This window comes from Chenopodium quinoa, unplaced genomic scaffold (assembly GCF_001683475.1).
Source record: "Chenopodium quinoa cultivar QQ74 unplaced genomic scaffold, ASM168347v1, whole genome shotgun sequence".
NCBI classification, from domain to species: Eukaryota; Viridiplantae; Streptophyta; class Magnoliopsida; order Caryophyllales; family Amaranthaceae; genus Chenopodium; species Chenopodium quinoa.
The window spans coordinates 143,046-164,075 of record NW_018742815.1 but is presented as its reverse complement, the minus strand read 5'-3'; the positions used below and the strand labels follow the sequence as shown (position 1 = coordinate 164,075).

Below are 21,030 nucleotides of genomic sequence, written 5' to 3'. Positions count from 1 at the left end.
TAAAGAATAAGAAAGGGAAAAAAAATTAAGGGTGGCCCACGAATTTTTTTAATTGGATGGGGCCCACTTTCTTTTACCCAAGGTACTGAATTCTTTAACCAAAGGTACTGAATTCTTAGGCTGATTTATTTTTTTTGGCTGGAATTCTTAACTAAAAAAAATTAAGTACCTAAACGGTGAAAAAAGAAAGAATTGAGTACCTGAATTTGTGCTTAACTCTAATTAATTAGTTTAATTCCTCTAAATAAGCTAGTATTCTGTTTTGGGATAATAGATTGAATTATTCCCATGTTTAACAAAACCATATTGGGTTACCTAGTGTATAGTGACATATTATAAATGGAATATCAATGTCATTAAGCTAACCTACCAAAAAAAATACTTCATTATTGCTACTACCTTATATCTGGGAATTATTTGGTATTATTCAAATTAAATGTTAGATCTTGGAGTCTTTCATTTAATCATATTTTGGTGGGGGTGCTTGAGTTGTTAGATCTAATAGTTGAAATTACAATATAAGTTTCTTAGAAAATACGAAGTGTTTGGGTCCAATTTAGTCAAAATTGGGCCTGGGCACTAAATGATCCAATTAAAAGCCCAAGGTCAAGGTTCAACTCTCCAATTGCTCAAAAGTCAAAAGTCAGCCCACAAAGTAAGCCAATTGGGCTAAAGCCCAACCTCTCCAAATATGATGAGGTATAAAAGCCCTCATATTAACACATTCAAGGAGACATCTCATAACATCACATACGAGATCAGACACATTATCACTTGCATTATCTCATACACCGATTATGGCAATTCATATGCTCATTCTTGCATTGAGAAATACTCCACAAAAGCCTCAAGCTACAAACTCTCTTGCATAGTGTCTTCCTTTTTACACATTGTACTGACTTTAGCATCGGAGGGGCCTTCCTCGGAAACACCCCCGAGGCTAGTTTACGTGTGTTCACTGTGCAGGAAACCTTCGGCCCAACACAGCTTGGATCGAATCCAGTCTTCTCCATTTCAGTGGACCTTCGGCAAGGTCCCATTGTTTTCAACCGAAACAATTTGGCGCCGTCTGTGGGGAAGACTTTCAAAAATCTTTAAGCCAAATTCCTAACCAAGATCATCTTGCAATTATCTTAGCAGCCATGGCTAAGAACCGCAAGAGCAAAAGCCTCCGTCAAGGAGCGGGCGAAAAGCCTAAAACCCCTACACCATCGCCCTCGCCGGACCGGAACTCTCCCAAGGGTGCCGGCTTGGGGGGAGGATCACACAAGGAGGATTCCCTATCTCCTATAATGCATGACTCCCAATATAGGCCGGACCACTCTCGGTCTAGCAGGGGTCAGTCTGATCATAGGACATATTCGGTGTCCCGAAGCCAACCATCGGCTGCACGGCCTCATGCCCACACTCGGCCGGGGACCCCTTTGACGGGGCCCAGTTCGGAAGAGGTGGCAAGAGCGCTGGCAGTACTCATGGAGGCAATGAGGGCACAGAATATGCCACCGCCTCGTGATCGAACTCCTCCGCATACCCGGCATCAGCGGAGGAAGTTAGACCATGACGGTGGGAAGCTTCCTTCCTTCCGGGAACTGGAAGATTGGGAGGAGGATTCTTGGAAAAATGAAAAACAGAGGAAGAAGAACTCTCAATTATTTAAAGGATCCTCATCCTCAAGACCAGCAGCGCATAAGAGCAGCAGCTCAGCTTCTCGGCCAGAATCTACTCGCCGGGAACCTGAGACTGCTCGCAGAAGCGTCCTTGACCGACTCGGCGGCCAGGAACCGAGCGTGCGTAGTCGCCTCACGTTCCCAGCAGCCGAGGCCCAGACTTCCCAGCCAGGGACGAAAACCACTCCTACCTCTCTAAGAGGGCGGAGCGCGGTCCCTTCGGCCAGGAACAAGGGCAAGGCCATTATGCTTCCCGCTAGTTCACCATTCGAGCAATGGATACTGGAAGAGCGCGTACCCACGGTTAAAATACCGTCGCATATCACATATGACGGGACCACGGATCCGAAGGACCACGTGGCCTCGTATGAGACTCATATGCATCTTTGCCCCAGATCCGAGGCAACTTGGTGCAAATATTTCCCAACCACTCTCAAGGGGGTCGCGCAAGCGTGGATCTCCAAGGGAGTAAGGCAAGGCTCCATAACAGGTTGGGATGATCTGTCCTCCAAGTTCAGGAGCAAGTTTTCCACGGCAAACCGCCGAGAGAAGACTACCGCAGAGCTCATGGGTCTGCAACAGGGGGAAACTGAAAGCCTCCGAGACTACCTGACCCGTTTCAGTAACGAGTCATCAAGCGTCTCTCAGCTGGACCAGGGGCTAGCTGTTTTTGCAATGCAGAATGGCCTTCAGCCAGGAAAATTCCTAGACTTCATGGTCATGCATACCCCGCAGACCTTGGAGGAAGCTCTTAGTGCTTCGGATAAGTTCATCCGAGCCGAAGAATGGAATAAAGCAAAAACCCAACCTCAATCCGGGGGAGGGAAACAGAGGCAAATACCCTTGTCTGAAGGCCAAGGCCATAAGGCAAAGGGAAAATCAAAGGACTCGGAGCCATCTTCGGCCAGCGACCTAAAGAAGGACAGGTTTGCCTCATACACAGGCAGATACGAGTCCTACACTCCGCTCTCTCTTCCACGCGCCAAAATTTACAGTGTGACGAAGGAGGAGCAGAGTTACCGAAAGCCGAGACCACTCCCAGAGTGGTATCAGCGAAAAAATAAAAATCAGTGGTGTGAGTTCCACGAGTCTTCGGGCCACAACACTGAAGAGTGTATCCAGCTGAAGGACCAGATAGAAGACATGGTCCGGAAGGGATACTTGAAAAAATACATCGCGGATCACCGCGAGAAAAAAGAATCCGAAAGGTTAGCAAAGGACCCTCGGCAGGACCTTGATTTCCCTCGGAAAAACAGTAAAAAACCGGAGGGGAAATTCCCTCCGATCAATGTTATCTCGGGAGGAATATACTCTCGGAGGGAGCACAAGCGTCACCTTAGAGCTTTGACTCACCAGGTGAACAACGCTGACATTCAATCTCCCCAGTCGCCGGTGCCGAACATGACGTTCACAGCCGCCGACTGCCGGGGGATTACGTTCCCTCACGAGGATCCGTTGGTGATCATCGCCACGGTGGCCAACCACGACGTCAGTAAGGTCCTTGTTGACGGTGGCAGCGGAGCAAACATTCTGTTCCGAAAGGCCTACAACCAAATTAAGCTGAAGCCCAAGCACCTTACGCCGGTACCCTATCCGGTATCCGGGTTCAATGGGGCTTCAACTTATCCAGATGGGAAGGTGACACTTCCTGTCACCATCGGTTGCGATGAGGCAGCCCGGAACGTCATGATTGAGTTTTTGGTCATCGACGCTCCTTCAGTGTACAACGTGATTTTGGGGAGACCCATAATTCACGAGATCCAAGGGGTCGTCTCGACTTATCATCAGCTGATGATTTACGTCTCAGACGCCGGCTTCCCCGAAAGGATACAGGGCAACCAGAAGGACGCCCGAAGGTGCAACTACCTCAAGCCATCCAGTAGTCGCCCAGATAACGACAAGGATGAGGAGGAGAAAGAAAAAGAAAGAGAGCCAAGCACAAAAAAGCCGAAAGGCCTAAGTGCTTCGGCCCAAGGATCAGTGCCCAGAGAAAAAGGTCCCGAAAGGGAAAAGGTTGACTCTTCATCTGAGCCGAAAGACTCAGAGAGCCAGCCGAAGAACACAAAGACTGGGACACCTGCTGACATTGGCAGCAGACCAGATTCTGAAGAGTCCAGTCCATCAGCAATGGACATGGACCAACAGACTGAAACAGCAGAGTTGGCCGAAGGAGATGCTGAGAAATGTGTAACAATCGGGATGGACCTTGATCCTAACACCCGTTGTGAACTTATTCAGCTCCTGCGGGATAACAGAGATGTGTTTGCTTTCTCGGCAGCTGATATGCCCGGGATAAGTTCAGACCTCATCTCCCATAACCGAAGGGTCCATGCAAGGCCTCTCAAAATTGGGGATCTTGTCCTTCGGAATGCTGCTGCAGTTCAGAAAGGCCGAATCCATGGGAAGCTCTCAGCTACATGGGAGGGACCTTATGAAATTTATGATGAGCTTCAGCCAGGGACATACCGACTTCGGCAGTTGGATGGAACTGAGTTGAAGAATCACTGGAATGCTGATGTACTGAAAAAATACCATGTGTAAACCCTTCGGGGCAAAACAATCTTTGTAAGTACATTTTGAACTAATGACAGGCCTTGGAGCCGCCATTTATATAAAATTTACAACTGTTTATCCTTTCAAAATTTTCTTTGTTCTATCTACTCTTTGAGGGTTTTTTATTCAGCCTCGTCTGAAGCCTTCGCCTTCGGGTAACTGGGTTTCAGATTGCTGACAAAACCTGTCTTTTTAAAGAACACCGGTCTTTCAGCTGAAGTCAAACTTCAGTAAGACTTGTTCTCCAAAGACATGAGTCCATGGACAATTCTGGGATATTGCCTTAACTGAGCCTTGTATCCCAGAGAGCCATTATCCGAAACATTGCCTTAAGTTGGCCCTGTGTTTCGGGTATCCATTTTTCAAAGATAGCCAGAAAATCAAGGATAACAGCAACAGTTGAAAATTTTTAAATCAGCCTCGTCTGAAACCTTCGCCTTCGGGTAACTGGGTTTCAGATGGCTTACAAAACTCAGTCTTTTTAAAGAACACTGGTCTTTCAGCTGAAGTCAAACTTCAGTAAGACTCGTTCTCCAAAGACATGAGTCCATGGACAATTCTGGGATATTGCCTTAACTGAGCCTTGTATCCCAGAGAGCCATTATCCGAAACATTGCCTTAAGTTGGCCCTGTGTTTCGGGTATCCATTTTTCAAAGATAGCCAGAAAATCAAGGATAACAGCAACAGTTGAAAATTTTTAAATCAGCCTCGTCTGAAACCTTCGCCTTCGGGTAACTGGGTTTCAGATGGCTTACAAAACTCAGTCTTTTTAAAGAACACTGGTCTTTCAGCTGAAATCAAACATCAGTAAGACCTGTTCTCCAAAGACATGAGTCCATGGACAATCCTGGGATATTGCCTTAACTGAGCCTTGTATCCCAGAGAGCCATTATCCGAAACATTGCCTTAAGTTGGCCCTGTGTTTCGGATATGCGTCTTCTTTAAGAACGCTGGTCTTTCAGCTGAAGTCAAATTTCAGTAAGACTTGTTCTAAAGAGGTTAGTCCCAGAAAGCTAATATCCCAAGCATTGCCTTCAGTTGGCCCTGTGTTTCGGATATCCAACTTTCAGACAATCTTCAGTAAGACTTGTATCCCAGAAGCATTGCCTTCAGTTGGCCCTGTGTTTCGGATATCCAACTTTCAGACAGTCAATCTTCAGTAAGACTTGTATCCCAGAAGCATTGCCTTCAGTTGGCCCTGTGTTTCGGATATCAATTTTGAAGAAGTTCAGAAATTGCTTATTCAACTAAAGTCATACTTCAATTTCTGTGGGGGCAAGAAGCACGCAGTGCAGCTATGTTCGGCAGAGTTGAAGAAAAGAAACAGTAAAGCATTCAAAAATAAAGCAACTGAAGAAAAAAAAAAATTGAGCTACAAGTTCAATAATTCAGTATCGGCAGCCGCCCACAAGCGGAAAATAACAGCTGCCGAAATACGTACATAAGCAAAAAAATAAAACTGCTGTACGACAAGGCAAGCTGAAGCAAAAAACAAGGCAAAAAACTCAGAAAGCGGCAAGTCTAAAGTTAAGCACATGATGAACCGCAAGATTCTGAAGACGACTGCCCGAGTTCCTATGCTTCAGCCGGGGGATCAGACTGATCAGCGTTGAGTCCCATGGTGGCCTCAGCCCCAGCAGCAGAAGAGGCGGGCTTTGCACTTTGCCGAGCCTCCCTTTCCCTCTGCTCAGCTTCCAACTCCAGTCTTTCAGCTTCCTCTTCGGCTTCCTCAGCCTTAAGAATTTCAGCTTCAGCTGGAGTTGCATACTTCATGTGAGGGTCTTCGGGATTCTGGACCCACTCAGCACATTTAGACCAGTCCAGTTTCGGCTCAGCATGAAGGCAGACTCTTCGGCATACTCGGAATCCGTTTCTGAAACCCATCTCATATTCCTCTTGGGTATAGACACGGACCTTGAGTGAAGCCTCAGCATCAGCCAGCTTCTTCTGGGTCTCCTCCAAGTCTTCCTTGGATTTCTTCAGCTCATCAGCGACTTTGGAGGAGGAACCCTTCAGCTCATTCAGCTCTTGCTGAATTTGGAAAGCCTTTGTCTGAGCTTGGGCCACTTCAACTTTCTGGATCAGCAGTTGATCCTCAGCCTCTTGGAATTTAGCTCTTTGAGCTTCAGCAGCAGCAGCAGCCTCTGAGAGTTGGACGTCTTTGGCCAAGAGCAACTCTTCAGCAGCCATTCGGCTGGCTTCAAGAGCCTCTAGACGCTGCTGCACTTCAGCTTGTGCAGCAGTTCCTTCTTGAATTCGGCTCTCAATAGCAGCCTTGAATTTGGAGACGTCCACTCCCATATGCTCCTGGAGGAATTTTTCCCCTTCCATCAGTGGGGGAAAAACCTCCATCTCCATAGCATCGCAGAAGGTTTTCAGAGCTTCGGCAGCTTTTTTACCGTACTCCTCAACCTCCTGCTGCTTCTCTTCAGCTGCTGCTTGCTTCAGCTTAGCAAGCTTAACTTCCTCTTCAGCCACCTTCCTTTCGTGCACAGCAGCGTCTACCCTATCTTGTAGGGTATCAATCAGCTCTACAGTGAGAGTCTGATTGTGCACGAACTGAAAACAGGAAGACAAAAAAAAAAATAATAATAAATAAGTAATAAAAAAAATAGAGCTGAATTTCGGAGGAAATGAAGGAAAATTACCTGCATCATCAGCAGTTGGTTAGACCTGGCTGGGTCAGGAACTGATCTACTGGATTCGCCCATCCCAGCAGTGGCCTTCAGCGACCAGATCCTGGCCCTGTCTACTTCGGACATGCCAGCAAAATTGCCGAAGTAGGCTTCAGCTCCTTCTCGGTTTTGACCCCATATGAGGTCCCAGATGTGATCTGGGATTGGAATTCGGGGGGCCGAGAAACCCATTTCTCCAGAATGCAGAGTCTGGAAAGAAGGGAAGGACGACGATGGAGCTTGATTAGCTTTGGTTGTCTCAGCATCGTCCTTCTCAGAGGAGTCAAGTACTATGACCTCCTCTTCTTCAGGGGTGAGGACGAAAGCCTCAACCTCTCTTGCGATATCTGCCGTGAAGCCTTCAGCACTTGACATCACGGCATCTTTATTTTCGTGCTCAGCAGCACTCTCCTTGATTTCTTCTTGGACCCCTCCCTTAGGTTCGGGAGTTCTCTGATCCACCTCCATCTCAGGAGGTGGCGGAGGGGTCTTTTGAGGAGATTGGGGTGTTGGCTGGGGAACCCTCGGCGATCCATTGCCTTCCTCAGGTTCCCTTATTGCGACGCCGATGGTCATCGGCCTCTGCTGAAAATCATGAGGGCCGATGATGGCCATCCTTCGGCGCCTTTTCAGAAGAGGCTGCTCGTCCATATCTGAGTCTGAAGACTCTTGTATTTGATCTTCGGGACGAACAGGAGCTTTGCCTTCTCTGTGTCTGTTACTCTCTTCAGACTGTAACAGACAGGGGGGAAGAAGAGTGTGAGTAAAAAAAAAAAAAAAAAAAAAAAAAAAAAAAAAAAAGAAAAGAAGTTGTCTGAAAACTCACCGAGGTCTTCAGCAAAGCCTCGTCTTCTTCAGCGGCTCTAGCTGCAGCTTCGGCTTCAGCAGCTCTGGAGGACCCTTCTCCTCCTTCACAAGCCTCAAGTACCCGTGCAACCTCTTCGGCTGTACGGGCAGCTTCAGCTTCTTCGTTCAGCAGCTGAAACCAAGGGTCTCTCTTCTTCCACCAAGGCTTCTGCCTCTGATACAGAGCAACAGCCTCAATTTGGAAGTGGGAAGAGTCCAGATGAACTTCCCTATGCCTCGGCTCAGTGATAGACGGGGCCCGTTCAGTTACAACTCGCTCTCGGTTAACACCAAGACGAGCGTAGTTAATACCAACGTTGGTCTCGTCCCGCTCTGAAAAAAGGAAAGGGAAAAAGTTTAGCTCAGATATGTTGGCACAGCATAAAAAAGCAAAGCGAGAGAAGAAAAAGAGGTAGTTAAAAAGCCTCGGCCCCAGCCGAAGAAGCTTACCATCCTTAAACTTTCGGCTGAGGCCAACAGCTGCTAGCATATTCTCTTGGAAAACGTAATGCGTATCGGGGAGCCAAGTCTCCGGGATATGCTGCATTCGACCACTCCCCCCCGGGTTCGGCAGCTTGCCGAAGATATGTTGCTGATCCAGGTTCGGATCCGCCCCGTTATCTGCGGGGGGACCTAGACTTCCCATTTCGGGATCAGGCTCAGCTAAGTACCGGGGAGCGCTGAAGACACAAGGGTGGCCCGGATCTATGGGTGCCCTAACCCAAATCCATTGACCTCTCCAGTCCTTGTCTGAAGAGTCATTTGGCCACATGGTCAAATATTGGGGCCGGGACTCAATCCGATACCACCCAGAACCATGGCTTCCGTGCCCACTCTGAATATTTGGCACTAGCCGATGGAGCTTTCTGAAGCAGTGCAGGTTCGGCACGTATCTGAAGAACTTGCAGACCCATAAGTATGTCATCACCCTTCGGATGCTGGTGGGGGTTAGCTGACATAGGGAAATGTTGTAATGGATCAGCAAGTCTCGGACGAAAACGTCCAAAGGGAACCTCAGCCCATACTGAAGCTGTCTCGTGTACACCCCCACATACCCCGGGGGTGGACGATGGATTCTATCGGATGCTGAGGGCATTCGGCACCAATATCCATCAGCTTCAAAAATGCCGTAATGCAACTCAATTTGCTCGGCAAATCGATATTGATCGGCGTTCTCTACCCACCATGAGTAGGGGCGGTTCTTTATCATGGCCGAAGCGACTTCGGCATTCTCCCACTCTGAAAACCCAGGGAGGATATCCCAAAGGACAGCGGGAATTTCATCGTCCCGTCCAGAAGCACTCGGCTCATCCGTTCTTTGAGGAGGAGCCGAGGAAAGGGGAGTCGCCCTAATCCCATCAGCAGGGTCAGACTCCGGCCTTCGACCATTCCAGGTCCCAATCCTATTCCTAGGATCGGGAATCGGCCTTGCTCTTCTTGGAGCACGGGCTCTACCTCTAACTCCTCTTGCCATGGACTATTTCGAAGAGAAAAGTCGAAAGAAGAGGGGAAGGAGTTCGAATTCGAAGAAAAATAAACTGAAATCAAAGGAATTTACCTTAATCTGAAGCGAAAGTTGCCGATTTACGAGTTCGTAGTGGCAAGTCTCAGTTTCTAAGCTCAATGCTCGGGGGAATTTGCGAAGTTTTGATGCGGGTTCTTGGATTCTCTCTCGAAGAATTCTGGGTTTGTGTTGGTGAATCAGTGAGGAGAATGACGCGCCTCTGTTTATATCTCCAGGTACGGGATACGAAGAGTCTGTGCTTTAATTTCTCTTAAGTACCCACTAAGTAACCATTAAACACATGTCTTGTGATTAAACCGCCCATTATCCGTCCAACTTCCGCAAATCATTAACCGTTGTTATCTCATTAATTACGGTTTAAATTCAAATTCAAATTTTTGGATCAATTAAATCATTTACTTCCCTCCTTTTCTGAGTTAAATCAAACCCGACCCGTCATTCTTCCGAATCGGGTCTGGGGGGCAAGTTGTTTGGGTCCAATTTAGTCAAAATTGGGCCTGGGCACTAAATGATCCAATTAAAAGCCCAAGGTCAAGGTTCAACTCTCCAATTGCTCAAAAGTCAAAAGTCAGCCCACAAAGTAAGCCAATTGGGCTAAAGCCCAACCTCTCCAAATATGATGAGGTATAAAAGCCCTCATATTAACACATTCAAGGAGACATCTCATAACATCACATACGAGATCAGACACATTATCACTTGCATTATCTCATACACCGATTATGGCAATTCATATGCTCATTCTTGCATTGAGAAATACTCCACAAAAGCCTCAAGCTACAAACTCTCTTGCATAGTGTCTTCCTTTTTACACATTGTACTGACTTTAGCATCGGAGGGGCCTTCCTCGGAAACACCCCCGAGGCTAGTTTACGTGTGTTCACTGTGCAGGAAACCTTCGGCCCAACACAGCTTGGATCGAATCCAGTCTTCTCCATTTCAGTGGACCTTCGGCAAGGTCCCATTGTTTTCAACCGAAACACGAAGTAAGTACGTACACATACTCTTCAACTTAATATCATTAAGAACATCTTGTTCAACTTAATTTCATATTTCAGTAGTTAAACTACAATCTTATAAAGTTATAATACACTTGATAAAGTTAGGGGTGGGGGGGGGGGGGGATCATGTTCATGTACACGTAATATGTAATGAACTTAAATCATGTGGTTTGATTGAAGAGTGCTTTTTCATTCGTTTATTTTCCTAAAGAAGTTCTCAATAATGAGTATATAAAATCTCTTTATACATCCATATGACCATATATATACAATTATACATGAATGAATCAAGTTGCACTTGGTTGGCTTGAACTAAAGTAGTATTTATTTGGAAACAAAAAAGAAAAAGTATACCTATATCCCAAATTAGACTACACTTTATGTGAATCAAATCACAAAATAATAAAAAATGGTACAAATCATGTGGATCAGGTAAGCACTTATTGAAGACAGATCATCTAAATTTTGGAGTCTAAAATTGATGGGAGTTTAAAGAATACTCTCATATGTTGTTTGGTGGATAGAAGTTGGAAGTTTAACCTAACATTACCAACCAATTGGATTCGGTTTTTTATTTTGCTTGCCCTTTAATTTGCTTATACCAACCTCAATTTTTGTGCTTTGATTTGATTTTTACTTCTCTTTTAACAAGATATTAATTAACGTCAACCTTACTAAAATTATTATAAAGTCTTTGACTTCATTGGGGGTTCGGTTGATTACTTGATTAAGTTACGTTTTCTTAAACTCCAAAAAACTTTATATATTCATGCTTGTCATTTATTTTTATTTTTAAAATTTTTTCTCTGCTTGTCATTCTGTCAATGTATAGTTTTAACCTTTAACTTTATGTGTAACAAATTAAGATTATAAAACGAAAAAAATATTACTAAGACAAATTAATAGGATTTACAAAAAACAATTACATTTTTTCGTATGTATATACACCGTATCACAAAAGATTATCGAATGAGTATATAGAGTTAAAGTCTAAATGTATCAACAACAAATTAAAGAAACAAAAAAATATTGTACTCAATATATATAGAATGTAGACAATAAATTGAATAAAACATTAAAATCAAACCTAATTTGAATGTATAAACTGTGTAAAAAAAAAATATATGACAAAAACTTCTAATAGTACGTAATTTTAATGTGGACTCAATAAATAATTTCTAAATTGATAGTCTTTATCCAGCAGCAAAGTACAATTGTATTTGTTGAACAGGCCCACTATATGTTGAGTCAAATATATACTCCGTAATCCGTATCACCTAGCCCAAATGAATAACACTAAAATTACGTAGTATTAACAAGTAAACTAGGAATAACAGGTCTTGGAGTAAACCTACAAAAAAGAAAGTTAAAAAATATATTAATAATTAATCTAATTTTTTAAAAAAATATATTTAACAAAAAATATATAATGCAAAGTACTAATTTACCTTTTCTTCCGACTAGAGGTAATTTCTTCAATCCTCAGAAAAGGGAAATTATTCTCCAATTTGAGAATTTGAGCACTCATTCCAGCCAGATGTTCCTCAAATGGAAAAATTTTATATCCCAAACTCTTAGGAAAAATGTTTCTCGTAACATACCTGGCTATCATATCAGCCAAACCATTGCCCTCTCTCGGAATATGTTTGATTACCCCCAACAATCAAACTGAGAGAGTACATTTAACAAATTGCTACAAAAAGATTATAAAACAAATTAGAACTCAAACATATTTATATAATAAATCAATTTAAATAATTATTATAATAATATTTACCTATAAAGGTTGATGTACTCATCACGAACATACGAACGTCCCTCTAAGACATCTACCCAATCTAAACAATCAGATACGAGTTCTACCCGGGTAAAACCATTTCTCCAAACATAGGTAAGGGCTGAATAAATAACATATCCCTCCCCAATAAAAGCTGACCTTGCGGCCACTTTGGTCCAAAACAACCTGACATTTCCGGATGGGTCTAATAAAACTACCCCACCCCCGGCTTCGGTAGAACTCCATTTTTCGGAGTAAGATGCATCAACATAAATCTTAATCCAACTATCTGATGGCTTAATAGGGATTAACATTTGAATAGGGTGCACTAATTGTTTAACTGGAGGTAGGTTATGAAAGAACTGAACTGGCCAATGAGAAGGTAGGTTTTCAGAATCAAGGACAACTACCCGCCTACGTACTAATTCTTCCCATAGCCAAGATCTATACTTAATTGGACAAAACATTACTAAATTGACAAAATCTATTTTGGAAATGACAATTATTTCATTAATCTTGTCCATTTTCATTAAGTAGTAGCCTTTTAAAAGTTGATCTCGATAAAGATGGTAAAACTTTTCATATTCCGCGATCGACTGAAAAATAAAAGACAATAAACAAAAATTAAAAAAATAATTGGCAAAAAATCATTCATACATAAAATATACACTGATTATATGTTTATGTGTTTATTACCTTTGGAAATTTATTGGAAAACTTAGCCATTGGGGCATCCACATAATTGCGGCGGCATAAGAAAAGAAAATCTACAATTTAAATAGATAGTAACTTGCGTCATTATGGTTATTTAGAAGCATTTATTCTACTCTATAAAATACTCTATAAAAGGGTTTGTCTATTTCTTCTTTTTTAAAACAAAGTTTAGAAAAAAATAATTTTTTTTTAGAGGAAGTTTAGAAAAAAAGATTTCAAATAGAATAAAATAAATCCAACAAGTTTAATAAAATAACTAGTTTGGGACTCAGGCAATGCTACGGGTTATGTTTAAATACAAAATAAAAAGCTTACCTTGAGTTTAAATAATATCTTTGAACCATTATTACTTTGAATGTAAATAATGAAATAAACATTGTAAAATTAGTTGGGATAGAAAGAGAGATGTAGTAGTATTCATTTTAAAATTAAGTAGGAAATTGAATATTTTGCTTATAAACCTTTAAAATCCCTTTTTTTGAGAAAAAAACCTTTAAAATCCTTAATGAAATGTTACAACTCACGAATGTTAATTAATTAATAATGTGACATTAACTGTGGAATAGAAAGAACATACACAATGGAATAGAAAGAACATACACAATATAGTAAAAATAAATTTTATATCCATGGTAAATCAAAGTGAAATAATTATCTACTTGATATAATAGTGATAATGAAAAGTAGAATATTCAAGGGATGCAATGGTTTAAAATCAATCCAAATATTAATTATTCTTCTTTATTGGTGAAAATTCAAACATTAATATGTGGTGTCATGTCATCATATATGTGGGGCATTATATCATAAATTTCATGATGCCATAAGAATGACACATGTCGTCAACATATTAATTCCTCGAGTTTTAATCAATCAGATTATACTAAAGGTGAAACCAAAAATGACACTTGTCATTTCTCCCTTTCCTTTTTAATTTTTTGGCCATATTTTAATGACATCTATATATTTTATAACCTATAAGGCTATAATAATAGTCATTTCCATTTTGACAACATATTTAATCCAATATTACTCAATTAAATTTTTTACATATATTCTATATATATTAGGAAACTTTTAATTACAGAAATACTAACATAGATTAAAAAATAAGGTATTGGAATATATTGTTTTCCGAGATTATTATAATATTATCATTATTAATTTTAGAGAAAAATCATTTTGATAGCATACTTTTTACGGAGTATTAATCTTAAAACTATACATAACGTTTATAAGAACAAAATATTTTGTTACAGTATACTTCGTACATAACATATATTGGAAAATTAAATCTAATTGTTCTAAACATCTATGTGATTATTTTATTTTATTTTTAAAAAAACCTGCTACTCACTAAAAATATATTTAAAAAGTTGATTACGGAATACTAATTATCCACAAGTAAAATAAACTCAAATAAATTTTCATATTATGCCAATGTGTGTCAAAAATTTAAGGACAAATGTATATGAGTTTGTATATGGGTACTAACCTAATTACCTAATCTAATAATTTAATTTTTTTTATAAAACCTTATATCTTCTAAGTTTCTATTACTATATATATATATATAAATTTTATACAATCCAATTCAATAATCTTTACATTTAATTTAAGTTATTTTGTTACAAATAATTTTTTTTGGATAAATTATTGTTGAATTAACACAATATTTATTATTTATTTAATGTAAAATTTAATTATGGACTTAACCTAGTAATACTATAGATTTAAGACAACAAGCATTTGCATCCTAAATGGTCAAACTTCAGTGCATAACATGCTTCAAAATTAGAGTCCATTACAGTTTCAAATTCAAAATCAGATTTAGGGAAAACCGCATACTCATCCTCTGGTGTTGAGCTCCACCTAGGGCTTCATGGCCTCCAACGACTCCAAATTGTCTTCTCTGCAAATTATGGGAAAATATTAAATCTATAAACAATTTTATAAAGATTAATTTAAAATTGATAACAATTTATTTATTTATTTATAAAAAGGTGTTCTTTTAAACTTATTGAACCTTGTAAAAAACTAATTGAAACCTGTCAAATTTAATTAGACCCGATTAGAATTCCTTAAATCTAAATTTGGGGTCAGTGGTCCAATTTAGTGCGATTTTGGACCTAATCTAAATCAAACCGTGAGAGTACGGTCTACCATTTTACCATACCAATGTATTTATTTATTATTACACAAAAACCTTGCTAAATCTTACATAGCTTTTATTTAACATTAAAGAGGACCAAAGAGCACTTGAATATCGTACTTCCACACTAAGAATCATATCAGTTATATGTTTCGTAACTCCAAATTATGATAGATAAGAAAGTATCTTCAGCACAAATTAATCAAAATGAAAAGATTTGTTACTCCTATTATCCCCATTTTACCACCATCCTTAATCTTCCTCCTCCGTAAATAGCAGTACAGAATTTGGATTAGGTCCAACTTAGGCCATATTTAGCTAATATTAGTTAGCACTCAGCACTAACAAAGTAACAAGTTAATCAACAATGAATAATCAGTATATTTTTTGTTCATGCAACTAATATAGCTAGTTCATCCCCAACTACTGAACATTTCAACAATAGAAAAGATACAGAAAATTTTGGTTAAAAAAATAAGATAAAAATATATCATAAGCAAATCAATGGTAGATCCTAACAAAGATACAAATTTTAAAACAACAAAAGAAAGTGGAGTACCTGCCCAGGAAAATTAGGACGTTGCGCCCGGCTACCAGTTGCAGTCAATACACGTTTTGCAGAGTATGACAACTTTGTGCCATCTATTTGTGTCACTTGGACTTCATTAGGACCAACTATCCTGCCTTCACCTTCGTATAGTTTCACCCCAGCATTAGATAGCAGTCGTTTGTAAATGTTATTGAGCCTGATAATCTCATCTGTCTACATTAAACAAAAGAGTGCAACTTTAAAATAAAATAAAAAAAGCAAAGAATATATTATATGTTTGCAAATGCATCATATGCATGTAAGATTCTAAGGCATCGGAGAGGATTAACAACCAAACAGAAACCTAAGGCCTAGACAAGTCATGACCAATTTTTTCAAAATAAAAAACGTCAAAGAAAATCAAACCAATTATGCCTCAGCCCTTAATAAAAGAGTCGTGTTTTTAATTTACCAAAAAAGAAAAGGGAAATTCTACTATGGTCATTCCTCATTTTGACCACCACTATAATAAAATTTGATTAAGAATATAACAAGATATTCGTTTTTTCTCTCCCATTAACCCTACTGTTTATTAAGAAAATGTGGTCTGTCAATCGAAGACCAAAGTCATATTCACTATTAATTAAGAATATAACAAGATATTAATGAATTAAAAAACAATACTTGGTAATGTCCATAGAACGTATGGTCGTGTTTCATATAGGTAATGTCCTATCTGTATTTGGGTGGGTAAAATCTGATCCATATACACAAACACAATTTTAATTTACATATTCGTTTTTTTTTTGGATCAAAGAGGTTTTATAAAAAAATTGTATTGGTTTCTTCTTAGAATTTTCCGACGAACCCATATTCTTGAAAAACTTAAAATTTTGATTTCGATTACATAAAATCGGCGATTTCGCATCAATTGATGGATATTGTACAATCAAAATCGGTTATTGAAGGATTAATAAACCAATCACATGTTCGCTAAAACTCGGAATTCGAAAAACTCAAAAATTTCGAATACACTGGTTGGATCTTGCCATATTTTTTATGTCCATCGTTGCGCAAGTACCACTATAGGAAACTGGTCATTAATTAGAGGTTTGATTCATTCATAGACTAAGAACAATGAAAAAGCATGAAAAACAACGAAGAACACTAAAGAACAATTTTTTATTTTGATTTTTTTTATTTAATCTTATTTTAGGATTTTATGTAAAAGTAATTTTAGTATATAATTTTCGAAAATAAAAAATATAATTTCAAAATCAAAAAATAGTTTCCGAAAAATGAAAAAAGAATTATAAACAGAAAAAAAAAAAAAAAAAAAAAAAAAAAAAAAGGTTCGACCAACTATTTAAGAAAGGGAAAAATTGGCCAATCAAATTTTATTATAGTGTTGGTCAAAATGAGGAATGACCATATTAGAATTTTTTTTTAAAAAAAGGATAGTGTTTTCATATTAAACACAACCTATTCTATGTAAACTGCAGCCATACATTATGAAGTCCATGTAAAATCCATTAATATCGAATGAAGAATGCTTTTAAAATGGGCATACTCGAAAAAAAAAAAAAAAAAAAAAAAAGTATGCCTGTTTATTAGTCTCGCGCCAGATCTCAATATATTAAGGGTCATTTAGAACTAGGATAGAATGAGAATAAAGCAAACGGCTATTATTTCAAAACGAAAATTCCATCCTTACAAGTTACAACCTTACCATATCTTCCATATTCTCTTAATATATTCTAATTTCAAAATTTTTATTACAATAGCCATTCAATAACTACTTCCAGGTTAAAAGAAAGGTAGACTATAAAAACGAGGTCTAATGAAAAACCCTTCTATGGAAACAGACTTTCTCGAGACAGCAACAACTAACATGGACAGACAATTTAAAGTTAAAAGATATGAGCATTACATTGGCAAAGACAAAAAAAAAAAAGAGATATTCTAGATGGTGACCTCTGATGGTGGAATTTCTTTCTTTCTTTTTTTTTTTTTTTTTTTCCACGACGAACCTATGTATCTAAGTAATCTAACACAATTTTGTGACCTTATACAGCATGATTTGCTAAGATTTTATTAAATAATTAATATTTTTAAGGAGATTCTAGATTGTAATCTCTGTTTTTGCAAAATTCTTGATGGTGGAATTTTTATTTTATTTAGTTTACATCTCATCATCGATAGCAAGAATTGAATGTGGAAAATAGTGTTGCCAACAAAGTTCAGTCAACAAAGACTTCAAAACCTACTCACCTTCTTCTGCAACAATTTTTTCCAGTTGAAGTCGATCTTCTCATTCAACTCCCAACCAAAGCTTTTTGCATCCTACAAAACCAAAATTACAATAATGAATATATCAATATATGTATACAAAAGCTTGCAAGGCTATACAATTCAAATTTCCAAAGTAAGGCGTCATTGGCCACAAGATACTATGTAAACTAACAAAAAGAAACTGCAAGATGTTAAATCATTTAAAAAAATTAAGGGGTTAAAAAACCTTGAGGTGGAGAATATGCCACTTAAAGAATGTCACAATATTCAAGGGGGCATATGTAGCCTTATATGTACCATCTCTTGCAAATTGCAACCATAAAATAATTGATGGTGAATATGATACATAAATATTTTAAATGCACAAAAAACCTAAATAAACATCTAGACATATTTTTTAAACCCCTTTAAAAAACCACCATGTACTGTACATGTATCAGCAATTTCAAAAATTACAAACTAATCAGCGATACTGGTTGAGACAAACTCACCTTAAGTTCACCTCCAAAAGCAACTCCATACACCAATTTTTTTTGGGGAACACAACCACGAATTACACATCTGAAGACAACAAAAGACACAAGAAATAAAACCCCTAATTAGATTCAGAAAGAAAACAATTGCAATAACAGCAATGTTAACAATGGCAACAAGCCAAGTTCAGCAATAATCAAATGATCTGGTATCCATCAGATGGATTCCATCTCAGTAATCTAGTTAACTCTAACATGTGCATAAGGCCTATCAAAATAAATACTGTATGATATAGCCCCAAACAGGCAAGGGTACAAGTAGCAATCAAATAAAATAATAATAATAATAAAAGTATTTAAGGGTCTAAATCATAATAGAAATAAGGCCTACTAAGATAATATGTCTCCTGATGAATATGCATAAGGTAAGAGATAAAAATACACAACAAGGCAAATTGAGACACAAATTTTCAATAAAAATGCAACTATGGAATTTTGGACAAAATTATACCCAAGTTCATGACATATCATTCTTGTCGATAACAAACTAGAACAGGAGAAAGTTGAAAAGGCTTTCATTGGAAAGAGTCTTACGGGCCTAGGGGCAACTCACTAATATTCATAGCCTTAGCTTGCACTCAAAATCTCAAACTACGCCAAATTATACAACAAAGCAAACGGAGATTATCCAAGCAACAATCCATCAGTCCTTCCATTACAAGAAAACAATTAATATTATTTTAATTCGTAATGTTTAAACATATTTTCAATACTCAAGTAACCAGATTCTAACAAATCCATCCTTTCACTAGTACTTACAAATATCACAATACAAACAAAAATGATAGTAATCAAACAAGCACTTCCAAATCGAAACACCAAAAGTATTACAATTTCAACAAACAAGATCACAATTGCACCACATCAAGAGCTAAACAAAAGCAACAATAATCTAAATCATATCAGATATCACATATTTGTAAATGTAATTACATTAAAAAAAAGGTTAAATAAAAACTTACGTTCCACCAACTCCTCCAATAACCTCCGAACTAACTGGATGAAAAGGAAGCTCGCAAATTCCAACCTTAAAACATCAATCATTCAATAAATCAATCAATATAAATCAACAAATACTCAATCATAATAGCAATAATAAAAAAATTAAAAATAAAATAAAAAATCAAAATCTAATAATAATTCAATCCTTTACGAAAATCCATCTGAAATAAAATTATAATAACTTAAATCAAAAATAGGAAAGTGCCCTGGGATTTTCTGTTGTAGCTTTTACCCTTCAAAAGTTCAAAATCACTTTCTTGTTATCTTTGGTTGTCAAATTTTCTAAGAGGTTATCTATTAAACCTTATAATATTTTTCTTCCTCAGTTCCTCTTTTTTAATTAGCTATACAAAGTATTTCAATTTAATAAATATATTTGAAATTTAGAGGAAAACATACATATTTTGATAAATTTTTATGGTAATAAAAATAGGATTTTTTTAATTAAGTAAAATAGTAATTTATTCATAATAATGTTGAAAACAATGGATTTTAAATAAAAAAAATAATATGTTAAACTAAAATACATGATTATTGAGTTGTAAAACTTACTATGCCACTGCCATATGAACTATGATTAAGAGTATTTAGACGACCTTCATCTGCACAGGAGAAAGTAAAATAAAAAATACAGTAAGAAATGAATTTTAAAAAATAAAAAGAAAATAAGGAAACTTACCCCCAAAAATCAGTCTTAGATTTTTCACTCCAGGGTAAAGGCGGTGACCCTTGTAAATATCAATTTTCCAGGACTTGCGGGTGTGGAATAAAATCATGGGGAGCACCATTGCTCAATACTGTACAGTTAAACAAAACATCACTGGTTATGAAATGATGACGAATATATACTAGTACACAATCATAATCATCATAAATTACGTTACTATTTTTTTATTTTTTATTTTTTTTTTAAAACACTTTTTTCTTACATAGAAACACTTAAAAAAAAAAAACACTTTTTTCTTGCATAGAAACACTATAAAAAAAAACACTTTTTTCTTACATAGAAAGTAGAAACACTACTTTATTACTTACTCAGATCGATCAACGAACTTTGAGCGAAATCAGAACTAGCAAATTTTTTAAAGTTTGGAAATTTATTTGTAGATCAGATATAAAATGAGCAGATTTCTTCTAGTTTAGAAATATTTTTATAGATCAAACAACTTTGTGCAAAATTGGAATCGGCAAGTCAGTGAGCTTATAAGAAGAAGAAAAATGAAATGGAATGAGAGAGAGAAAACACTATTTCTCAAAAAAAAAAAGAGAGAGAGAGAGAAAAGACTATGTATGAATGTAGTTTAAGAAACTATCATTTGATTTATCATTTTATCCCTCAATTGATCGGCAGCAACGCTTATATACTACTACTCCATAAGTTGCAAACCCTAAAAATGCCCTAGAAAGTTTATGCCGACTTATTGTATTATCTAACAACGGTAAAATATTATGTGATTTACTACAAGACAAAAAGAATCATAATAGTACTATTGTGCAGCTGTGCTCAGGACCTCAGGTGAGCTAATTAGAATTTCTAAGCATTTAAATTAATGAGTACTCTATACAAGTATTATTTTGTGGATTAGTGTCATTAATAAATAATAATAATAACAATAATATAATAATATACTAATTATTACAAGATGGATTCTAAGGGATTCCGTATAGAACCCTAATTATGCAATAGATAACATAGAATGTATGTTTAGTCATGATAAATTAAATTATTACTTAGTACTCTGTATTTAGCTAATTCTTGTTTG

The 21,030-nt window shown here is 37.6% G+C and overlaps 1 protein-coding gene across 2 annotated transcripts; it reads right to left on the bottom strand.

Annotated features, from left to right (window-relative positions):
- Nucleotides 1-11,145: 11,145 nt before the first annotated feature.
- LOC110725530 lies at nt 11,146-20,687 on the bottom strand. 2 transcript variants are annotated; one of them, XR_002512176.1, is made up of 12 exons: nt 20,303-20,687; nt 19,947-20,064; nt 19,820-19,869; nt 19,228-19,292; nt 18,224-18,293; nt 17,712-17,783; nt 15,471-15,674; nt 14,608-14,671; nt 12,742-12,812; nt 12,046-12,641; nt 11,717-11,961; nt 11,146-11,619 (listed from the first exon to the last, which is right to left on the bottom strand). XR_002512176.1 is itself a non-coding variant. In XM_021904993.1 (11 exons), exons 2-11 carry the CDS (start codon nt 20,053-20,055, stop codon nt 11,919-11,921), a joined length of 1,344 nt encoding a protein of 447 aa, XP_021760685.1. In that variant the 5' UTR covers nt 20,056-20,064; nt 20,303-20,687; the 3' UTR covers nt 11,629-11,918. The 2 variants fall into 2 exon arrangements, 1 of the variants encoding a protein (XP_021760685.1); XM_021904993.1 differs by lacking the exon at nt 11,146-11,619 and having other exon boundaries at nt 11,629-11,961.
- Nucleotides 20,688-21,030: the final 343 nt, after the last annotated feature.

Coding starts and splice junctions, on each gene's coding strand:
- LOC110725530 (XM_021904993.1), bottom strand. CDS start 20,055: ATGGTGCTCCCCATGATTTTATTCCACACCCGCAAGTCCTGGAAAATT. Junction 19,870..19,946: donor TCTAAGACTGATTTTTGGGG/GTAAGTTTCCTT, acceptor TCTCCTGTGCAG/ATGAAGGTCGTCTAAATACT. Junction 15,675..17,711: donor AAAAATTGTTGCAGAAGAAG/GTGAGTAGGTTT, acceptor TGTTTAATGTAG/ACAGATGAGATTATCAGGCT.